The 16014-nt window shown below is 29.9% G+C and overlaps 3 protein-coding genes and 1 long non-coding RNA gene across 8 annotated transcripts; 2 read left to right on the top strand and 2 right to left on the bottom strand.

Annotated features, from left to right (window-relative positions):
• The first annotated feature begins 26 nt into the window (after window positions 1-26).
• Nmdar1 (glutamate ionotropic receptor NMDA type subunit 1) lies at window positions 27-8367 on the top strand. 4 transcript variants are annotated; one of them, XR_011799381.1, is made up of 18 exons: window positions 27-191; window positions 486-663; window positions 1013-1264; window positions 2051-2245; window positions 2399-2499; window positions 2728-2901; window positions 3650-3763; window positions 3842-3989; window positions 4064-4277; window positions 4335-4487; window positions 4603-4760; window positions 4933-5167; window positions 5471-5619; window positions 6016-6173; window positions 6266-6438; window positions 6644-6897; window positions 6995-7053; window positions 7971-8103. XR_011799381.1 is itself a non-coding variant. In XM_071999645.1 (17 exons), the coding sequence occupies exons 2-17, from the start codon at window positions 502-504 to the stop codon at window positions 8211-8213; spliced, it is 2883 nt and encodes a 960-aa protein (XP_071855746.1). In that variant the 5' UTR covers window positions 28-191; window positions 486-501; the 3' UTR covers window positions 8214-8367. The 4 variants fall into 4 exon arrangements, 3 of the variants coding, with proteins under 3 accessions (XP_071855746.1, XP_071855748.1, XP_071855747.1); XM_071999645.1 differs by lacking the exon at window positions 6995-7053 and having other exon boundaries at window positions 28-191; window positions 7971-8367; XM_071999647.1 differs by lacking the exon at window positions 6995-7053 and having other exon boundaries at window positions 29-191; window positions 4353-4487; window positions 7971-8367.
• On the bottom strand, window positions 7230-9421 carry LOC139985309 (uncharacterized). Its single transcript, XR_011799383.1, has 3 exons — window positions 8638-9421; window positions 8374-8560; window positions 7230-8273 (listed from the first exon to the last, which is right to left on the bottom strand). It is a non-coding gene; the product is annotated as an uncharacterized lncRNA (long non-coding RNA).
• A 724-nt stretch (window positions 9422-10145) lies between these two features.
• Snx3 (sorting nexin 3) lies at window positions 10146-12731 on the top strand. Its single transcript, XM_072022797.1, has 4 exons — window positions 10146-10470; window positions 11240-11335; window positions 11498-11622; window positions 11720-12731. Exons 1-4 carry the CDS (start codon window positions 10306-10308, stop codon window positions 11823-11825), a joined length of 492 nt encoding a protein of 163 aa, XP_071878898.1. The 5' UTR covers window positions 10146-10305; the 3' UTR covers window positions 11826-12731.
• A 375-nt stretch (window positions 12732-13106) lies between these two features.
• LOC139998367 (uncharacterized) lies at window positions 13107-15655 on the bottom strand. 2 transcript variants are annotated; one of them, XM_072022796.1, is made up of 4 exons: window positions 15176-15655; window positions 14800-14982; window positions 13576-14731; window positions 13107-13495 (listed from the first exon to the last, which is right to left on the bottom strand). In XM_072022796.1, exons 1-4 carry the CDS (start codon window positions 15398-15400, stop codon window positions 13413-13415), a joined length of 1647 nt encoding a protein of 548 aa, XP_071878897.1. In that variant the 5' UTR covers window positions 15401-15655; the 3' UTR covers window positions 13107-13412. The 2 variants fall into 2 exon arrangements, with proteins under 2 accessions (XP_071878897.1, XP_071878896.1); XM_072022795.1 differs by having other exon boundaries at window positions 15165-15306.
• Window positions 15656-16014: the final 359 nt, after the last annotated feature.

The following is a 16014-nucleotide window of genomic DNA, read 5'->3' as shown; positions in this document are numbered from 1 at the left end:
AGCATCCAAACGGATCAATGAATCTCCGACTTCTGTCTTTCAGATCCACCTTCGCGCTCGACGTTAACACTGGGTCTGTTCATGGTGCACTCATTGTCAGATAAGGGCGTGAACGGTTTTTAAATGAATCACCAGCCAATCCGTACATCCCTGAATATTACGTGACCGATCAACGACTATAGACTAATCCGGTACGTTCAGATTTCATTTTTGAGAAAATGTCTTTGGAGATAAACTGCTTCAGAAGAATAACATGTAGTTGAAATTTATGTTCTTGCAAATTATTTAAGCTATAACGTTAAATTTATTGTAATATGTTAATATAATTAATTGTAGATTTCCTATTATGATTATAATTATTAAAAACTGCCACAATTTTTATGGTTCATTATGTATATATGTATAATTCTTTATTGTATATTACCCCTATTTATATTTTAGTTATTCGATGAAATCCATTTTGAAATTCATTTTTTTTTTCCTAGATCGAACTTTCTAATAATGAAATACGAGGGTGTCGCATTGTTCATTTCCCTAATTGTTTTGAACGATGAAGTGCACAATGGACTCGTCGCGAGCCAATTCAACAATCCCACCTTCTTTATGATCGGCGGCGTTTTCTCCAATAATGACAGCAAAGAGTATTTCAAACGAACGCTAAACGTAAGTAATATTCAATGAAAACCTTCCTAAAATTTAATCTTTTTATATAAAACCTTCTTATTAGTTAACTTCTTATTTAAAGTAGTTACGTCTAAAATTTAATTTGTTTCATTTTAAGAATTTATTAAAATCTAGTTTAGCTTAATTAGATTACCTTAATTTTTTAATTCAATTCCATCTCTACAATGCAAAGGAGTTCAGTTCGAATATACAATAAATTGAAATTTAACTGTTCTATTTAATAAAACATCGAATAGTTAGGCACAGGATAATTGTAGATGTTCATTCGTCGTATTTTCCAAGGAAGTATTTAGTCATAATTAATTCCATATTTGCCCTGGTTTTCCAGACTTTGAACTTCAACTCGCAGTATGTCAATAAAGGAGTGACTTATAAGCACACAGTAATTGAAATGGACTCCAATCCAATTAAGACGGCTTTGAGCGTGTGTAACTCTTTGATAGCGGAACAAGTGTACGCGGTGGTAGTTTCTCATCCCCTTACAGGGGATCTGTCACCAGCTGCTGTTTCTTACACAAGTGGCTTTTATCATATACCCGTTATAGGTATATCTTCAAGAGATTCCGCATTCTCTGACAAAGTGAGTCCATTAGCAAATATAACGAAGATCTCCACTCTACACATGAAAATTGATTAGAATTATTGAGATTTTTTTATGCAGTAAAAAATTTACACATATTTTCTTTTATAAAATGTAATATTAATTGTTCTAGTTATTAAAAATAACTAACTATAAATATAAATTATCTACGATTAATATTTAATTTCTAATTTATTATAACAAATATCATAAAGCATATTTAACATATTCACTGCGTATATTGCAAATTCGATTTCGTCACGTACTCTTGTAAAATATAATATTTGTATGATATCGACTGACATATAGAAAAAAAATTAAAAGTAACGAAATTTTGAAAAAAAATAATAATTCATACAACATAATATTCAATACTATATCATTATGGTAGCATATGAATTATTATATTTGGCGAGTATCGAGTATTGTAATTTGTACAATATGTTTAATATTCAATATTACTATATAATATTCGTTAAATATAATAATTCGTACAAGACATATATGTGCTTATAATTTCGTATTATAGAAATAGAATCTTTTTACATTTATTGGGGCGTGGCATGGATTATGAAAATACGATCAACAGTGAACACGTTAAATTATAGTCCGTCAAAGGATTTGTACAAATAAGATTATCTGTAATACTTGCTACGTCATTGTCACATTATCCGTATTACATGTTACGTTAAATATCTATATAGCATACGTGTGATGCGCGTTCTAGCAAATATTGTGTAATAACATAAAATAGCAAGATTTATCTGAGGTATAGAATTCTTTCAGAACATTCACGTCTCCTTCCTAAGGACAGTACCACCATATTCGCATCAAGCAGACGTGTGGGTTGAACTATTGCAACACTTTAGCTATAAGAAAGTGATCTTCATCCATAGTTCAGATACAGATGGTCGAGCATTGCTTGGAAGATTTCAGACGACTTCTCAGAATTTGGAAGATGATGTTGAAATTAAAGTTCAGGTACATCTAATGAAATTTTCTAATCTTGTTTCAAAGACCTATTAGAAATAATTCTATGAAAACAACGTCGTATAATTACATATAACACAATTTTATGACAATAACGTAATTAGTTTGTTAGTTTCTAATTGAATTGTAATGGATTTAAAACAGGTAGAGTCTGTGATCGAATTTGAACCTGGTTTAGATAGCTTCACGGAACAGTTAATGGAGATGAAAAATGCACAAGCTAGAGTTTGTCTTTTGTACACTTCGTAAGTACCAATTACTTCTGTTAAAATATGCTTTATATCAATCTGTATAGCAATAAACTTTTCAAATTATTTAAAATAATTGTAATATACAGATCACTATGATATAAAGCTCGGACAAAGCTCCATCAACAAAGATGTTAAACTTTTATCCTATTTCTTAAGAGAAATAAATACTAAATAATAATAATGAATAAATGATGGAATGAAATTTTTTTTACTCTTCAACAGAAAAACAGACGCAAGCGTGATTTTTCAAGACGCAGCAGCATTGAACATGACCGGTGCAGGATATGTTTGGATCGTGACGGAGCAAGCCTTAGATGCGCCTAACGCACCGGAAGGTCTTCTCGGCTTGAAATTAATTAACGCGGAGAAAGAGAAGTCTCACATCGACGATAGCCTGTCAGTTCCTTTCTAATCACGTATAGACATCCACGCATGTATGTTGCGTCCGTAGTTTCGTGTCTTACTACTGAAAAGGCCTAAAAAAAAAAAAAAAAAAAAAAAAAATGAGAACAAAAGGACACACGATACCTACGCATGAGAAGACTTACAATTAGAGTAATTGAATGGACATCTTTACGATACTTCGCAAGAAAACAAAAAGAAACAAAAACAAATGTCTTTCTCACATTTCCTCATTCAAACTTTCTCTGATGTAGAATTGTACAATTGCATGCAACGCACAGGGAACACGCATCCTGATTTCACGGCAATGTACAACTGATTTCAGATCACTGGATCACATACTCTCTTAGCACACCTTCCAATCTGTCCAATGGATATTCCGTATCGTTCAGCGAAACGATGAATGTGCTTTGAACGTTTAGGATATGTGTGTACGAGTAACGTTTCCCTGTCCCTCTCTCTCTCTCTCTCTATCTTTCTCTCTCTCTCTCTCTCTCTCTCTCTTTCTGTGAAACAACCTATTATCCATTTCAGATAAATATAACTAGTAGTTAATGAACATTCCACGGAGTAATAGGTGGTTTTGATGAAAATAGTAGTCTCGGACTATTGATACATCTACCATTTGGACATTGTTCGATCAAGAAGAATTTAGACCTTAAATTTTACTATTTTGAATTTTCCAATCTTTCTGGTGTATGATAGATCATAATGTTACAATCTAACAGAATATACATTTCAGGATAGTGCTTGTATCCGCCTTACGAGAAATGAACAAGTCGAAAGTAATCACGGAGGCGCCAAAGGATTGCGGAGATTCTGGCTCGATATGGGAAACCGGCAAGAGCCTTTTTGAGTACTGTTTACTTCTATTATGTTTTTATTGATATAAATCAAATGGTATCTTGCTGTTATGAGTTCCACTCTGTTTTAGATTTATCCTCAAAGAGGTACTATCAGATGGTAAGACTGGCAAAGTAGCGTTCGATGATAATGGGGACCGCATTTATGCTGAATATGACATCATTAATATCCAGGAGAATGGTAAAAGGGTCTCCGTTGGACAGTATTTTTATCCAACTGTAAGTGAGATTAAACAGTAAATCAAAAAGATATCTTTTTACTTCTCTAATATTGATATTCTTATTATCCGTAGAATGGTACTAAAATGACATTAAGTGTCAACGAGTCCAACATAACGTGGCCTGGCCGACTGCAAACTAAACCCGAAGGTTTTATGATTCCTACGCACTTGAAAGTACTTACTATCGAAGAAAAGCCATTTGTTTACGTTCGCGAGATCGCATCTGGTGAATCATGTCTTCCAGAAGAGATTCCATGCCCTCATTTTAATGTCACAGAGCATGAAAGTAAGAATTTACTAAATGTCACAAGATATAGCATATCTTATACATTATGTACAATAGATCTTCAAACATTTACAGCTACGAAAACATTTTGTTGCAAGGGATACTGCATGGATTTGTTGAAAGAATTATCAAAGACCATTAATTTCACCTATAGTTTGGCCCTGTCTCCCGATGGACAATTTGGCAGCTATGTGATCAAGTACAATTCAGGTGCGACAAGTAGAAGCATGGTAGAACAGTTGTAGATGTAAGGCCTCGTTTCGATGAGAACATACGTAACTATGAAACAGATACTAGTATTTAATTTACAAATTCCTTGTTTCAGTTGGAGGAAAGAAAGAATGGACAGGACTTATCGGAGAATTGGTGAATGAAAGAGCAGATATGATCGTCGCTCCTTTGACGATTAATCCGGAACGCGCCGAATTTATCGAGTTCAGCAAGCCGTTTAAGTATCAAGGCATCACTATTCTTGAGAAGAAGGTACAACAACTGATAATCTAGAAATATTTATTAATAATTAAGTAATTATATATTTTAAAATGGTTAAAGATTAATTTAAAACTATAATTATATCATAATAATTAGTTAATAGTAATTGAAAGTTAATATTAATTAAAAAAATATAAAATTATAAAAAGAATTTTTGGTCTAGCCATCAAGATCATCAACCCTTGTGTCGTTTCTACAACCGTTCAGCAACACTCTGTGGATACTGGTGATGGTGTCGGTACACGTAGTGGCTCTAGTTTTGTACCTCCTCGACCGGTTCTCACCTTTCGGGAGGTTCAAGCTAGCAAACACTGACGGTACCGAAGAGGATGCCCTGAACCTGTCCAGCGCCGTCTGGTTCGCCTGGGGAGTACTTCTCAACAGTGGAATCGGGGAAGGTTTGATTTTAATTATATTATTTCTCCATAAAACAATAAAAAAAAACACTTCACTCAGACGCATAAAAACTTAGATTCTATACAAATTATTACTTAAAAAAATACATTGACATCAATCATTATTAACATTGAACTTTAAAATATTTATAGTAAGCCTTATAACATTCTTTTGTCAATTGAAGTGTAATTAAATTGATTACACGTGGATGAAAATGGAGCTGCGTAAAAATAGTTTCATCCCTATAAATGAGGATTTTACCTGAATTTTATAAATATCATGGATAAACATAATTATTTTTGCAGGTACTCCACGGAGTTTTTCTGCTCGAGTGTTGGGTATGGTGTGGGCAGGATTTGCAATGATTATTGTTGCTTCTTACACTGCCAACTTGGCTGCTTTCCTCGTGTTGGAACGGCCAAAAACTAAATTAACTGGCATCAACGATGCTCGAGTAAGAATGAAATTAGTAAATTATAAAAATAATATTGTTTTTTATATCTTAAATATCACCTTAAAATCTACAGTAAATTGTTATTACAGCAATTTATATTACATAAAAATATATTATATTATATGCATATCAAAGATATGGAATATAAAAATACTAAAAACATCTTACAATCTGTTGTAGTAACAATGATTTACAATGATTTTAATTATTTAAATAAATATTAACATCTTTAATTTTTCATTGTATTACTTTTGGATCACTCTACATACGTATACAAACGTATATGTAATATATCGATTACTTCTATTGTTACCTTTGCTACAGCGTACATATTGATTTTAGTCAAAGTAACGAAGACGTTATACTACCTGTACAACATCATGAATATACTTGCAGCTTAGAAACACCATGGAGAACCTTACGTGCGCCACGGTGAAGGGCTCAGCTGTGGACATGTACTTCCGTCGACAGGTCGAATTATCCAATATGTATCGTACAATGGAAGCGAACAATTACGACACTGCTGAAGAAGCTATCAGAGATATAAAAATTGGGTAAAAAAAATAGATAAAGAATAAAATTTTGATTATCATAAAAGTTTGAAGTTCAAGAATTGGCGATTTTAAGGATATTATTGTATTTGTAGGAAACTCATGGCTTTTATCTGGGATAGTTCTCGATTAGAATTCGAGGCTGCTCAGGATTGCGAATTGGTAACTGCTGGAGAGTTATTTGGCCGTTCCGGTTATGGAATTGGTTTGCAAAAAGGTTCCTTATGGGCAGACGCTGTTACTCTTGCTATCTTGGATTTCCACGAAAGTAAAAGTCAATAATAATCATTATCTGAAATAATTAAAAACTAATAATGAAAATAATTATCATATATCATATATAACCATATATTCAAAATTAATAAAAATCATTAAAAGAATAATTAGAATTATTAGATAAATTAACATCACGTAATATAAAAATAAACATCAAGTTGCCAATAATTGTTACTAAATACTTCTTACACTATTAGGTGGCTTTATGGAAAGCCTTGACAACCATTGGATTCTTCGAAGTAACGTACAGCAATGCGAGCAACTTGAGAAAGCTCCGAATACTTTAGGCTTAAAAAATATGGCTGGAGTATTCATAGTGGTTGGTGTTGGAATCATAGGTGGTATTGGACTTATCATCATTGAAGTAGCGTACAAAAAACATCAGATTCGCAAGCAGAAAAAAATGGAACTGGCGAGACATGCGGCTGATAAATGGAGAGGTGCGATCGAGGTAAAGGATAAGCTTGATTATAGATTTTGAACTGGTATCGAACTTCTTTCGTTCGATGTCTTTTGTTCTCCATTCCTCAGAATTTTGTGTTTGTCAGTAAATTGCAAGCAGCCAGGACAAAATAGGGGAGCAACGCAGGAATTCTAACAGACTTCAGTAACGACACCTAAAAGAACATGATCGTCAAACGAACATAAACATTCTAGATTAAAGCACAACGATTCATACGCTTTGCAAGCTTTAGATATAAACAGGCTAACTTAATGTTAAGGCAGTACAATTCAATTTCGCATTTTAGAAAAAAATAGTGTAAAATACGCAACGAAAAGTACTTCGTCGTATTTGACACTATAATTGCTGCTTTTATGATGCATCAAATATTTATACAGTTAGCATTTTATACTTTTCCCCTTTTATATTTTATTTTAACTCTTTCTTGCAAAAGTGTGTATAAGAAAAGTGGACCTCTAGTTCTTACAGTCCCGTTGCAGAAAGGTTAAGCTATATATATATGCAAAATATCATCATTAGACTGCGAATATTTATGCAAATCCATATTCTTATGAGCACAATTAAAGAAGAGGAACCTAAGTCGAAATTTGTATTTCTTATCAAATATTAGAAAAAGTATTCTATCTTGGACCTGTGTTATCTTCAAATGCATCGTGTGCATTTTCACACCTTTAAATTTCTCTTACACGCATAAAAGTCCGCACTCTAATCGTTATAGTTAATCTCAAATACAATTCATACAGTAGTGCTTCGCTAACTGGTCATGAAACCTTATCTGCCCAATTATCGAGGGAAGTATAATTCCAGAAAATTCTTCTCTATTAACAGTTATATGACACATTTGTTCCTTTTACATAACGTAACGCCAAAGACTCATTCTACTAACAATTTAATTCTAAGAGAGAATAAAGATAAAAATAGCGATGACTAATTAACGAAATACTACTGTATTGCGATACAAATTCAGTAGAATTAGTCAAAACAATAAAACGAATGCAGCTTTTTTCCAGTACCCCTGGTATATTTGTCTAATTTCTATTCTTTCGATTTTTAAAATGCAGAAACGAAAGACTCTACGAGCTTCGATAGCCGCCCAGCGAAGGATTCAAAGTAACGGCCTTAACGATCCTACGACAGTAAGTTTAGCAGTCGATACGGTAGCTAGATCGAACGTATCTCCGCGAAGTCCTGGTCGGGCATGGCCAGGGGACAGTGACATCCGTCAACGACCTATACCACGTTCAGATGATATCAGATTATCGCCCGCTGCATACACTGCGAACGTCTCACACCTCATAGTGTGAAGTAACTCGTCCTCATCGATTACTTGTACATCGTAAAATATCAACATGTTATATTATTACCTGAGAAAAAAGTTTGTTAGATATGACACATATGTAACTGTGTTGAGAATGATAAGTTTGTTTTATACAATAAAGACCGTTACTTTAAAGATTCTCTTACCGTGTTTTAGTATCCATTAATCCGTTAAGGAACAACGTTGCATTGACGCAACATTTTATTTACAACATTCTTCACTTAATTTATATTAGCCAATTTTGTGTTTTAACATTATATTAAAAAAGAATCCCAAGGAATTGGGATAATATTTTTTTCAATTACTATTTCTTTCTACACCCATCTCCTACAACTTCGTAAAATTTTGAAGAAACTGAAGTATAATAACAGCTTTTTTTAATTATGGAATATTGTAATGTATTCCTTTACCTTGACAAAACAACTTACTTTATTTGCGTTTTCCAATAATACTATGTTTATACAACTTCTACGAATTATCTTCCTACTTAGTTCTTACTGGATTAAATATATTTTAATTGATGCCATATTTGTTATAAAAATTGTCACGTATGCTATAGCATTTCTTGTTTCTGGATGAAATCATACTTTTTAAACAGTAACAGATAAAAATATCACAAGATTAAATGGTTTTGAATCATGCATCACGTGGTACACGTTGTTGACCCGGAAGTGAAGATATTTCAAATATTTAAGGTCATTTCTATCTCTTTAAACCGAACTGTATAGTATATTTAAGTATATTTAATTATAGACCAATCGATGCGTTTTTCTTATTTTCTATAAAAGAAATACTAAATAAAATAAAAGTTGATTAGTTTAGAAAATTTTAATTTCAATTTTATAAATTCTATACTAACTGTATAAGTGATAGAATAATACATTTCAGCTGTTAGAGCTATCATAAAATACATAAAACCAAAATTTGTAAGCGCCACTTCTGTTCTGATTAAAAAATATAAAGGTATCAATGTAGTCTTTAATTTAACTAATTCAATACATTTATATCCCTCTTCTTCTCTTCTAGCACACATTATTTACCATCTCAATTGTTTAATTATTAGGCTATTCGAAAAATTCGTAGCTTTTTATATGAATTTCTATAAAATAATAGAACATTCAAACAAATATTGCTTTTAATTGAATATTAAAGAAAATTAAGAAGAAACATTCAGATTTTGTTAATAAAACAGATTTCTTTTTTTAATGAGACGATATTAAACCTCATATAAAAATATAATACTTTTTTAGTTTAATTCACTCTATATTCAAAAGTTTGAGTTTACTAATAAATTTATTTAAACAAGTTTAAATGAATGAAAGTACATAAGTATATGCTTTTGTCGTTTAAAAAATTGTTGGCCTTGACAAGAACAATCTAATATCTTTGAATACAAACACAACAGAAACGTTAACCTTTAATAATGTTATTTAATAGATGATGTAGCTGCAAGTAGTGATTGGTATTCGAATCTCACAATTAGTTTCGAAACGATTCGATATTTTTCAAGGTCGTCAAAATTTTGAATCACTTCGAATAGAATTCGATGCCCTATAACTCTTGAAAGTCTTATAAGCCTTGGAAATCTTGTAAGTCTTGAAAGTCTTAAAAGTTGCATTGGAATGCATTTCCGATACCTCAGATATTTTAGATTTTGTTTAATATCTTATGATAATGAAGTATTCAAAATACTTGTAAAATATTGACTACGTGTTAAGCTTTCAAGATTTATTAAAGTAACCAAGACTTTCAAGACGTAAAAGACCTTCAAGATTTCAAAGATTTCCAAAACTTTTCAGGAATATCAGGGTATTGACTCCTATTGAAAGGTCGAATTTTTCGCCACAGTTAAAAACCACGGTCGTATTTGACAACTCATTACTAACTGTGAGTTTAGTTCGTGGGTTTCCTCTCTATGTTCATTTCTTCGTGCCATGATCACAGATATAACACATGAGAACAAATTGTGTCAAGTTTCTCACCGCTGTCATTTGACGAAGTTTCGTTATTCACTGTATCGGATTTGTGTTTCTTAGGTGGTCTTTAAGCGGTTTAATTAATTTACTGTTGAAAAAGGTATGGCGGATACGACAGTGGACGCTACACGTCGTTTAAATGTTAAAAAACAAACACTGGACGACGCTTATGCAGCGCCTGCAAATTTTCTCGAAATTGACGTGATTAATCCAATCACACACGGCGTCGGCAAGAAACGGTATACCGATTATGAAGTTCGCATGAGGGTGAGTGATAGGCCCTTATTGTTTTATTTCATAATTTCATTCTTTGTCCATTAATGAACATAACCGACCATTTTTTTCATTCTGATGTCAGGTTCTCTTTTGCAGTTATGATGTATAAGATATCGTATTGTTATTTAAATATATAAACTTTGTATTTCTCCAAGTATAAAATTAGTTTAATTCCTATTTACTCGTTGATTCAATAAATTAATAAATTTTTTCTGCAATTAATGATATTTTCTGTGAAAAAAATTTCGTATTGCAGTTAATACTTATGTATATACAGTCACGGTATTGTTAAGCCTTGTTTAATAATTTATGAAAGATTATTAAAAAATTTTTATGTTTTCAATATTCTTTTTCCACATTAATTTTGTTTTCTAATACGAAAGTAAAGCTAGTGATGGCGTTATTAGGACTGCTAATTTTATTGTGGACATTAACCAAATCTATCATGGGCCGTGTCTGCTATCTTACTGTTAATGATAAAATTGGGTAGATACAAAAATATGTATACTGTTGAAGCCAGTTATAGGCCTTAGATTAATATATATGAATCGCATTCCAGAATTCAGAGGATAATAATATACATAAATAAATTTTTTGTAAAATTTATATTGAAATTATTCTGAAATATTATTATGTATATCTTATGATCGTCTTGTTCTTTTAAATAGAATTAAATATAAATTTTATATTACATTCCTTCTTTTGTATTATATTTCAAATTTTGAATAAATAAGTTATAAAAAATAATTCTTTATTTCAGACAAATCTACCAGTTTTTAAAGTAAAAGATTCCACAGTAAGAAGAAGATATAGTGATTTTGAATGGTTGAGGACTGAACTAGAAAGAGATAGCAAGGTCAGTTGGTAAAGTACATGTAAAACAAATAAAAGTAAAAGATAAATTCCTTTAAACCATTAATATTGATATCTCATAATAGAGTTAGAAAAATCAATATGTTTTATTTTTTATTAGAAAAAAAACAGTATTAGTAAATAGAAAATGTTAATGAATTTACAGATAGTAGTGCCTCCATTACCAGGAAAAGCTTGGAAGCGTCAGATGCCTTTTCGAGGAGATGATGGTATTTTTGAAGAAGATTTTATTGAAGATCGAAGGAAAGGTCTAGAAGCTTTCGTTAATAAGTAAGTATATATTAACCAAGTTAAATATACATTCCATTTATTTTTAATATGTAAAAATATTAGATAAATTATACAAAAATCTTACCTGATATTTCAGAATAGCAGGACATCCATTAGCACAGAATGAACGGTGTTTACATATGTTTCTGCAAGAACCTGTAATAGACAAGAACTACGTACCTGGAAAAATACGTAATACATAAGTTACAATAAGACTTATTGCAAGTATATTTTCCTCCCCACCTTCAATATGTAAAGTTATATTTCAGAAGTTATTTTAGATCTTTAAGTCTAAAATTTATTAAGATCCTTCTGTATTTATGCAATATTTAATCGAGCTTTTCACACTGTGATGTTGAATCAGAACTTGCTTTTTAAAAATTGTGTTTCAAACACATAACTAAATATTTAGAAGGATCTTATTATTCATATCATTATCAGTCATAGGGAAAAATTAACTAAGTTTTTTTCTTTTAATCTTTCCTCTTTTAATAATACTGTAGTTTGATAAAAAAAAACTTATAACATTGACATTTATCATTTTCAGAAATTGCAATATAATGTTGTATACAACAAATCAATTAATATATAAATATACAAAATTTATGGATTTCAAAATATGGCTTAAAAAATAAAATATTAAGATAAAAATTATTTATTTACAAGTTGTTCAATAGAAAACATAATAAAAATTTGACCTTCTTTAATAGCTTTTTATCACTCTTTTTTGTACATGAATAGTATCAATTTAGTAAAATAAATTGAATAATTAACTGTACTACATTGTTTTCTATTGGATAACTCGTAAGTAGCAATAAGTTTATTTGTAAACAATGCTATTGCAAATAAGTGGATAAGATAAATTGATTTGAGAATGAAGGTAAACCTCTCAAAAATTGTTTATAATTTGATATTCACTGAATAAGAAATACTGTTAAAAATCTAAAATTTACTAAACATAGATCCTTGTTTATTAATGATAAAATATATATATAATTAAGGTGTTCTGAATCTTCTTGTTACGCTCCTTGTTTTATTATGAGAATAGGATACAGGAATGATATTACTTCTGTACTGGATATAAAAGTAAAATTAATAATTTGTATATATATTGTGTTTTCATATTTTCTAAACTTACATTAGAAGCAACACTTTTTAAATATTTATAATTATCAAAGGGACTATGTACAGGGCATAGATTAAACTATTTTACAGTGTTTCAATTAAGTTATAATTTGTATTACAGGAGAACTTTCATTAAATATATTTCTTCTCTCATTAATATATAACAAATATATTTGTGTATAAACAAATGCACACGTAACATTCACATAAGAAATATTGTCTATCAATATAAATAATAAGGAACATACAAAAAATTAAGACTGTGACTTAAATGTCACTTTTAGAGCTCTAATGTTTAAATAAGGAAATCTTAACACAAACGGTATTTGTCAGTGTTTATTTTGATTAAAAAGTATATGTAACTTTCAATAAAAAAGAAGTAGTTTCGTAAATTCAAACTTCACTATTTCTTAACAAATTAAAAAAGATTGCTAGAAACAATTCACAAAATTATTTTTTTTTCTATTGATATTGCAGTCATCTTAAACACGTTTACATAAATAATATTTAACACATTGTCTTTATGATGAAATATGTAATTATGCCCTTCATTAATCTCAAGCTTAGAACCTCTGAAATTTAAACAAATACAATGTGAATAATTCGTGTTATGTAAAATGTTCTGTGACATTTCTTTTATTTAATAGATTCTATGTAACAAATGTTTATAAATATACATCCTGTTTAGTTCTAATGAATTTTTTATTTTTGAAGTATGTTTCTATATACTTGCTTACACAGTCTTGTTCTGGAAAATAGAAATAAAGTATATGAATATGAGAATATTTTTATTAAACATTTTAATAAAATATTTCAATAGATACTAACCAGGAAATGTATTCTCAATAATAAGCATATCAGCTATATGCTTGGCAACTACTTTAAAGAGCTGTCTATTTCTTATTCTTCGTTTCTTGTAGAACGGCATTAAGTATTTTACAATCCATGGTGCTATTCTTTCTTTACATGCTGTTAAATGTTCTTCTATACAAATTGGTGAATCTGTTATCATATCTTCGTCATCACTTTCTCCAAATAATTCAATAAATTTTTCTTTAACTCTTCCATGTCTTCTACAATCTTTTAAAGATAATTCTGTCATTCTTGCCTTTAGTTTTGATACTTGATATACACGTTCAACAAGCCAAATATTGTTTATTCTACGTTTTTGCTTGTTTTCTGTTGTCTCATTTTCTGTTGATGATGATTTATTATTACTTTCTCTGGTTTTCATCTCTTTATAATAACTAAAACTATACTTCCCTGTACTTGTATTTGATGTTTTTATGTTAATGTTCTTAACCGAATTAATCTTTATGTCATTACTTTTAGTCGTGTTAATAGAACCACTAGAATTATTTGGGAGAAGAGCGTTAATTTCTTTATTCATATTAGCTTTAGTAACGCCTGAATGTTTCTCAATTAATGTCATAAGATCACTACTATCATCACTGTCACAAAACATATCTTCCATGTGTTGCAAAAGAGAATCCTGTGAATTCTCATCATCAATTTGAACATTGGATTGATTTGTAACTTGAGTATTAGAATTATCTTGTATACAACTAAAAATATTGCTATCTTCTTCTTTCATTGTTTCTTCATCTATTATCATTTTATTGCATGTCTCTTCATCTAAATCATTGAATTTATTGTTTTCTACATCATTAAGACTAGTAGAATTAACAGTAGGCGAAGCTGTATTATTATAGACAGTCAACTGAGAAGATATATCATCCATATAGTCTTCATTTTCATCATTTATATCATCCTCTTCTTTATGCTTTAATATTTCCTTTGTTGAGGACAATTCTTCACAATTAGAGGTGATACATATACTTTGAATATTATCTGCCCTTTCTAACTCTGCCCATGAATTAATTGTTTGAACTCCAATGTCTACCTTAGAAGGTGCGGTTTTTAAAAATATCACCAACTTTTTATAGGCTTTTTTCTCTGATGTATGTGATTTTACATCTGAAATCTACAAATATCTTAATTTCAATTATTAATCAACCTATCAGATCAAACTACATCAATAAACATAATTACCAATTTCAATATATTTTGCCTGTATAAAGTGGTTTCTAAAGATGATCGAACTGCAAGTAATTCCATTTGATTTGCACACATTTTCAACTGACTACTCGGAATCTCTTCATTCTTCTCCTTATAACAAAGGATGTAATTGCTAAGTAAACATTTATGTAGATAGGAAAAATATATAGCACGAACCTGTAATTTAAATTTAATATAATACAAATCATTGAATTAAAACATAATTAAATACTTATACTTTACAGATATATATTGATATTTAATTAATTAATTATAAATTACAAAAGTAATTTTTAAATTCAAATATTTAAAATTATATTTAAATTTTAATATGTCGAAGTGTTTAATGGACTTTTTACAGAAAACATGCCGTGGTAGTCAGTCGAAGAAATTCATCATTCGGATCAGTGGGAATGTGAAATTTGTTCGCTGAAAGTGAAGGTATTGAAATTGAAAGGAGATTGTTAATATCTTCGAGACTAGTGTTATCATCGCTATCCCAAACATCAAACTCTTCCTGTTCTCGTTTCAACGTGAATGGTAAAAATCTTTCCATTTGATCCATCGTTGTGATGGAATGTGAACTATTTCTCATCAAAATTTTATGTAAAACTATTTCAAAGTTCTCACTGACAAATACCGTAAATATTCACCGGGCAATAATATTCGATGTTCGACTTTTTTGTGACTCAAATGCCCATTTATTATTTTATAACATGAATATAAATAAACATCAAGTTTTATATCAATGTTAGAATCAAATAAATAAGTATCTTTTTGTAATCAATCGAAAATAATTTTACTTATATCTATATATACATTTGACTACACAATAGCGATTTGCCTAGCAACTAACTTCACACATGTCAGAACTCAAACTTTATTGTATAATAAATTGATTTTTCTATAATTTATTGTACTAGTTTAGCTTTAGGTAATGATTTCATACATATAAATTTTGTCAATATATGTTATTTTGGAATGTTGAGTAATAATTATTAATTGGGATCTATCAAGAATTACCCGCCCCTTTTTTCTACATTAGTAAATTCAAAATATACAAAAATTTATATGAAATATAGAAACAATTTGATGTTATTAAAAATTTTGATGTTTTAAAATTTCTTACTTTTCTAAATGTTTTAATATTAATTAAGTAATCAAATTTTTCCAATCTTTATAATTTATTATGATTTTATTATAAAGGAA

This window comes from Bombus fervidus, chromosome 3, assembly GCF_041682495.2.
Source record: "Bombus fervidus isolate BK054 chromosome 3, iyBomFerv1, whole genome shotgun sequence".
Lineage (NCBI taxonomy): Eukaryota > Metazoa > Arthropoda > Insecta > Hymenoptera > Apidae > Bombus > Bombus fervidus.
This window is presented reverse-complemented; position numbering and strand designations above follow the sequence as displayed.

Bases quoted from the DNA above. Each gene is read 5' to 3' on its own strand.
- Nmdar1 (XM_071999645.1), top strand. From the start codon at position 502: ATGAAATACGAGGGTGTCGCATTGTTCATTTCCCTAATTGTTTTGAAC. The intron at 2,500-2,727 runs GTAAGTACCAAT...ACTCTTCAACAG, and splicing joins GTTTGTCTTTTGTACACTTC to AAAAACAGACGCAAGCGTGA. The intron at 6,898-7,970 runs GTAAAGGATAAG...TTTAAAATGCAG, and splicing joins AATGGAGAGGTGCGATCGAG to AAACGAAAGACTCTACGAGC.
- Snx3 (XM_072022797.1), top strand. From the start codon at position 10,306: ATGGCGGATACGACAGTGGACGCTACACGTCGTTTAAATGTTAAAAAA. The intron at 10,471-11,239 runs GTGAGTGATAGG...TCTTTATTTCAG, and splicing joins ATTATGAAGTTCGCATGAGG to ACAAATCTACCAGTTTTTAA. The intron at 11,336-11,497 runs GTCAGTTGGTAA...ATGAATTTACAG, and splicing joins AACTAGAAAGAGATAGCAAG to ATAGTAGTGCCTCCATTACC.
- LOC139998367 (XM_072022796.1), bottom strand. From the start codon at position 15,400: ATGAGAAATAGTTCACATTCCATCACAACGATGGATCAAATGGAAAGA. The intron at 14,983-15,175 runs GCATGTTTTCTG...TTTAAATTACAG, and splicing joins TTCTTCGACTGACTACCACG to GTTCGTGCTATATATTTTTC. The intron at 13,496-13,575 runs GTTAGTATCTAT...TCTATTTTCCAG, and splicing joins TATTGAGAATACATTTCCTG to AACAAGACTGTGTAAGCAAG.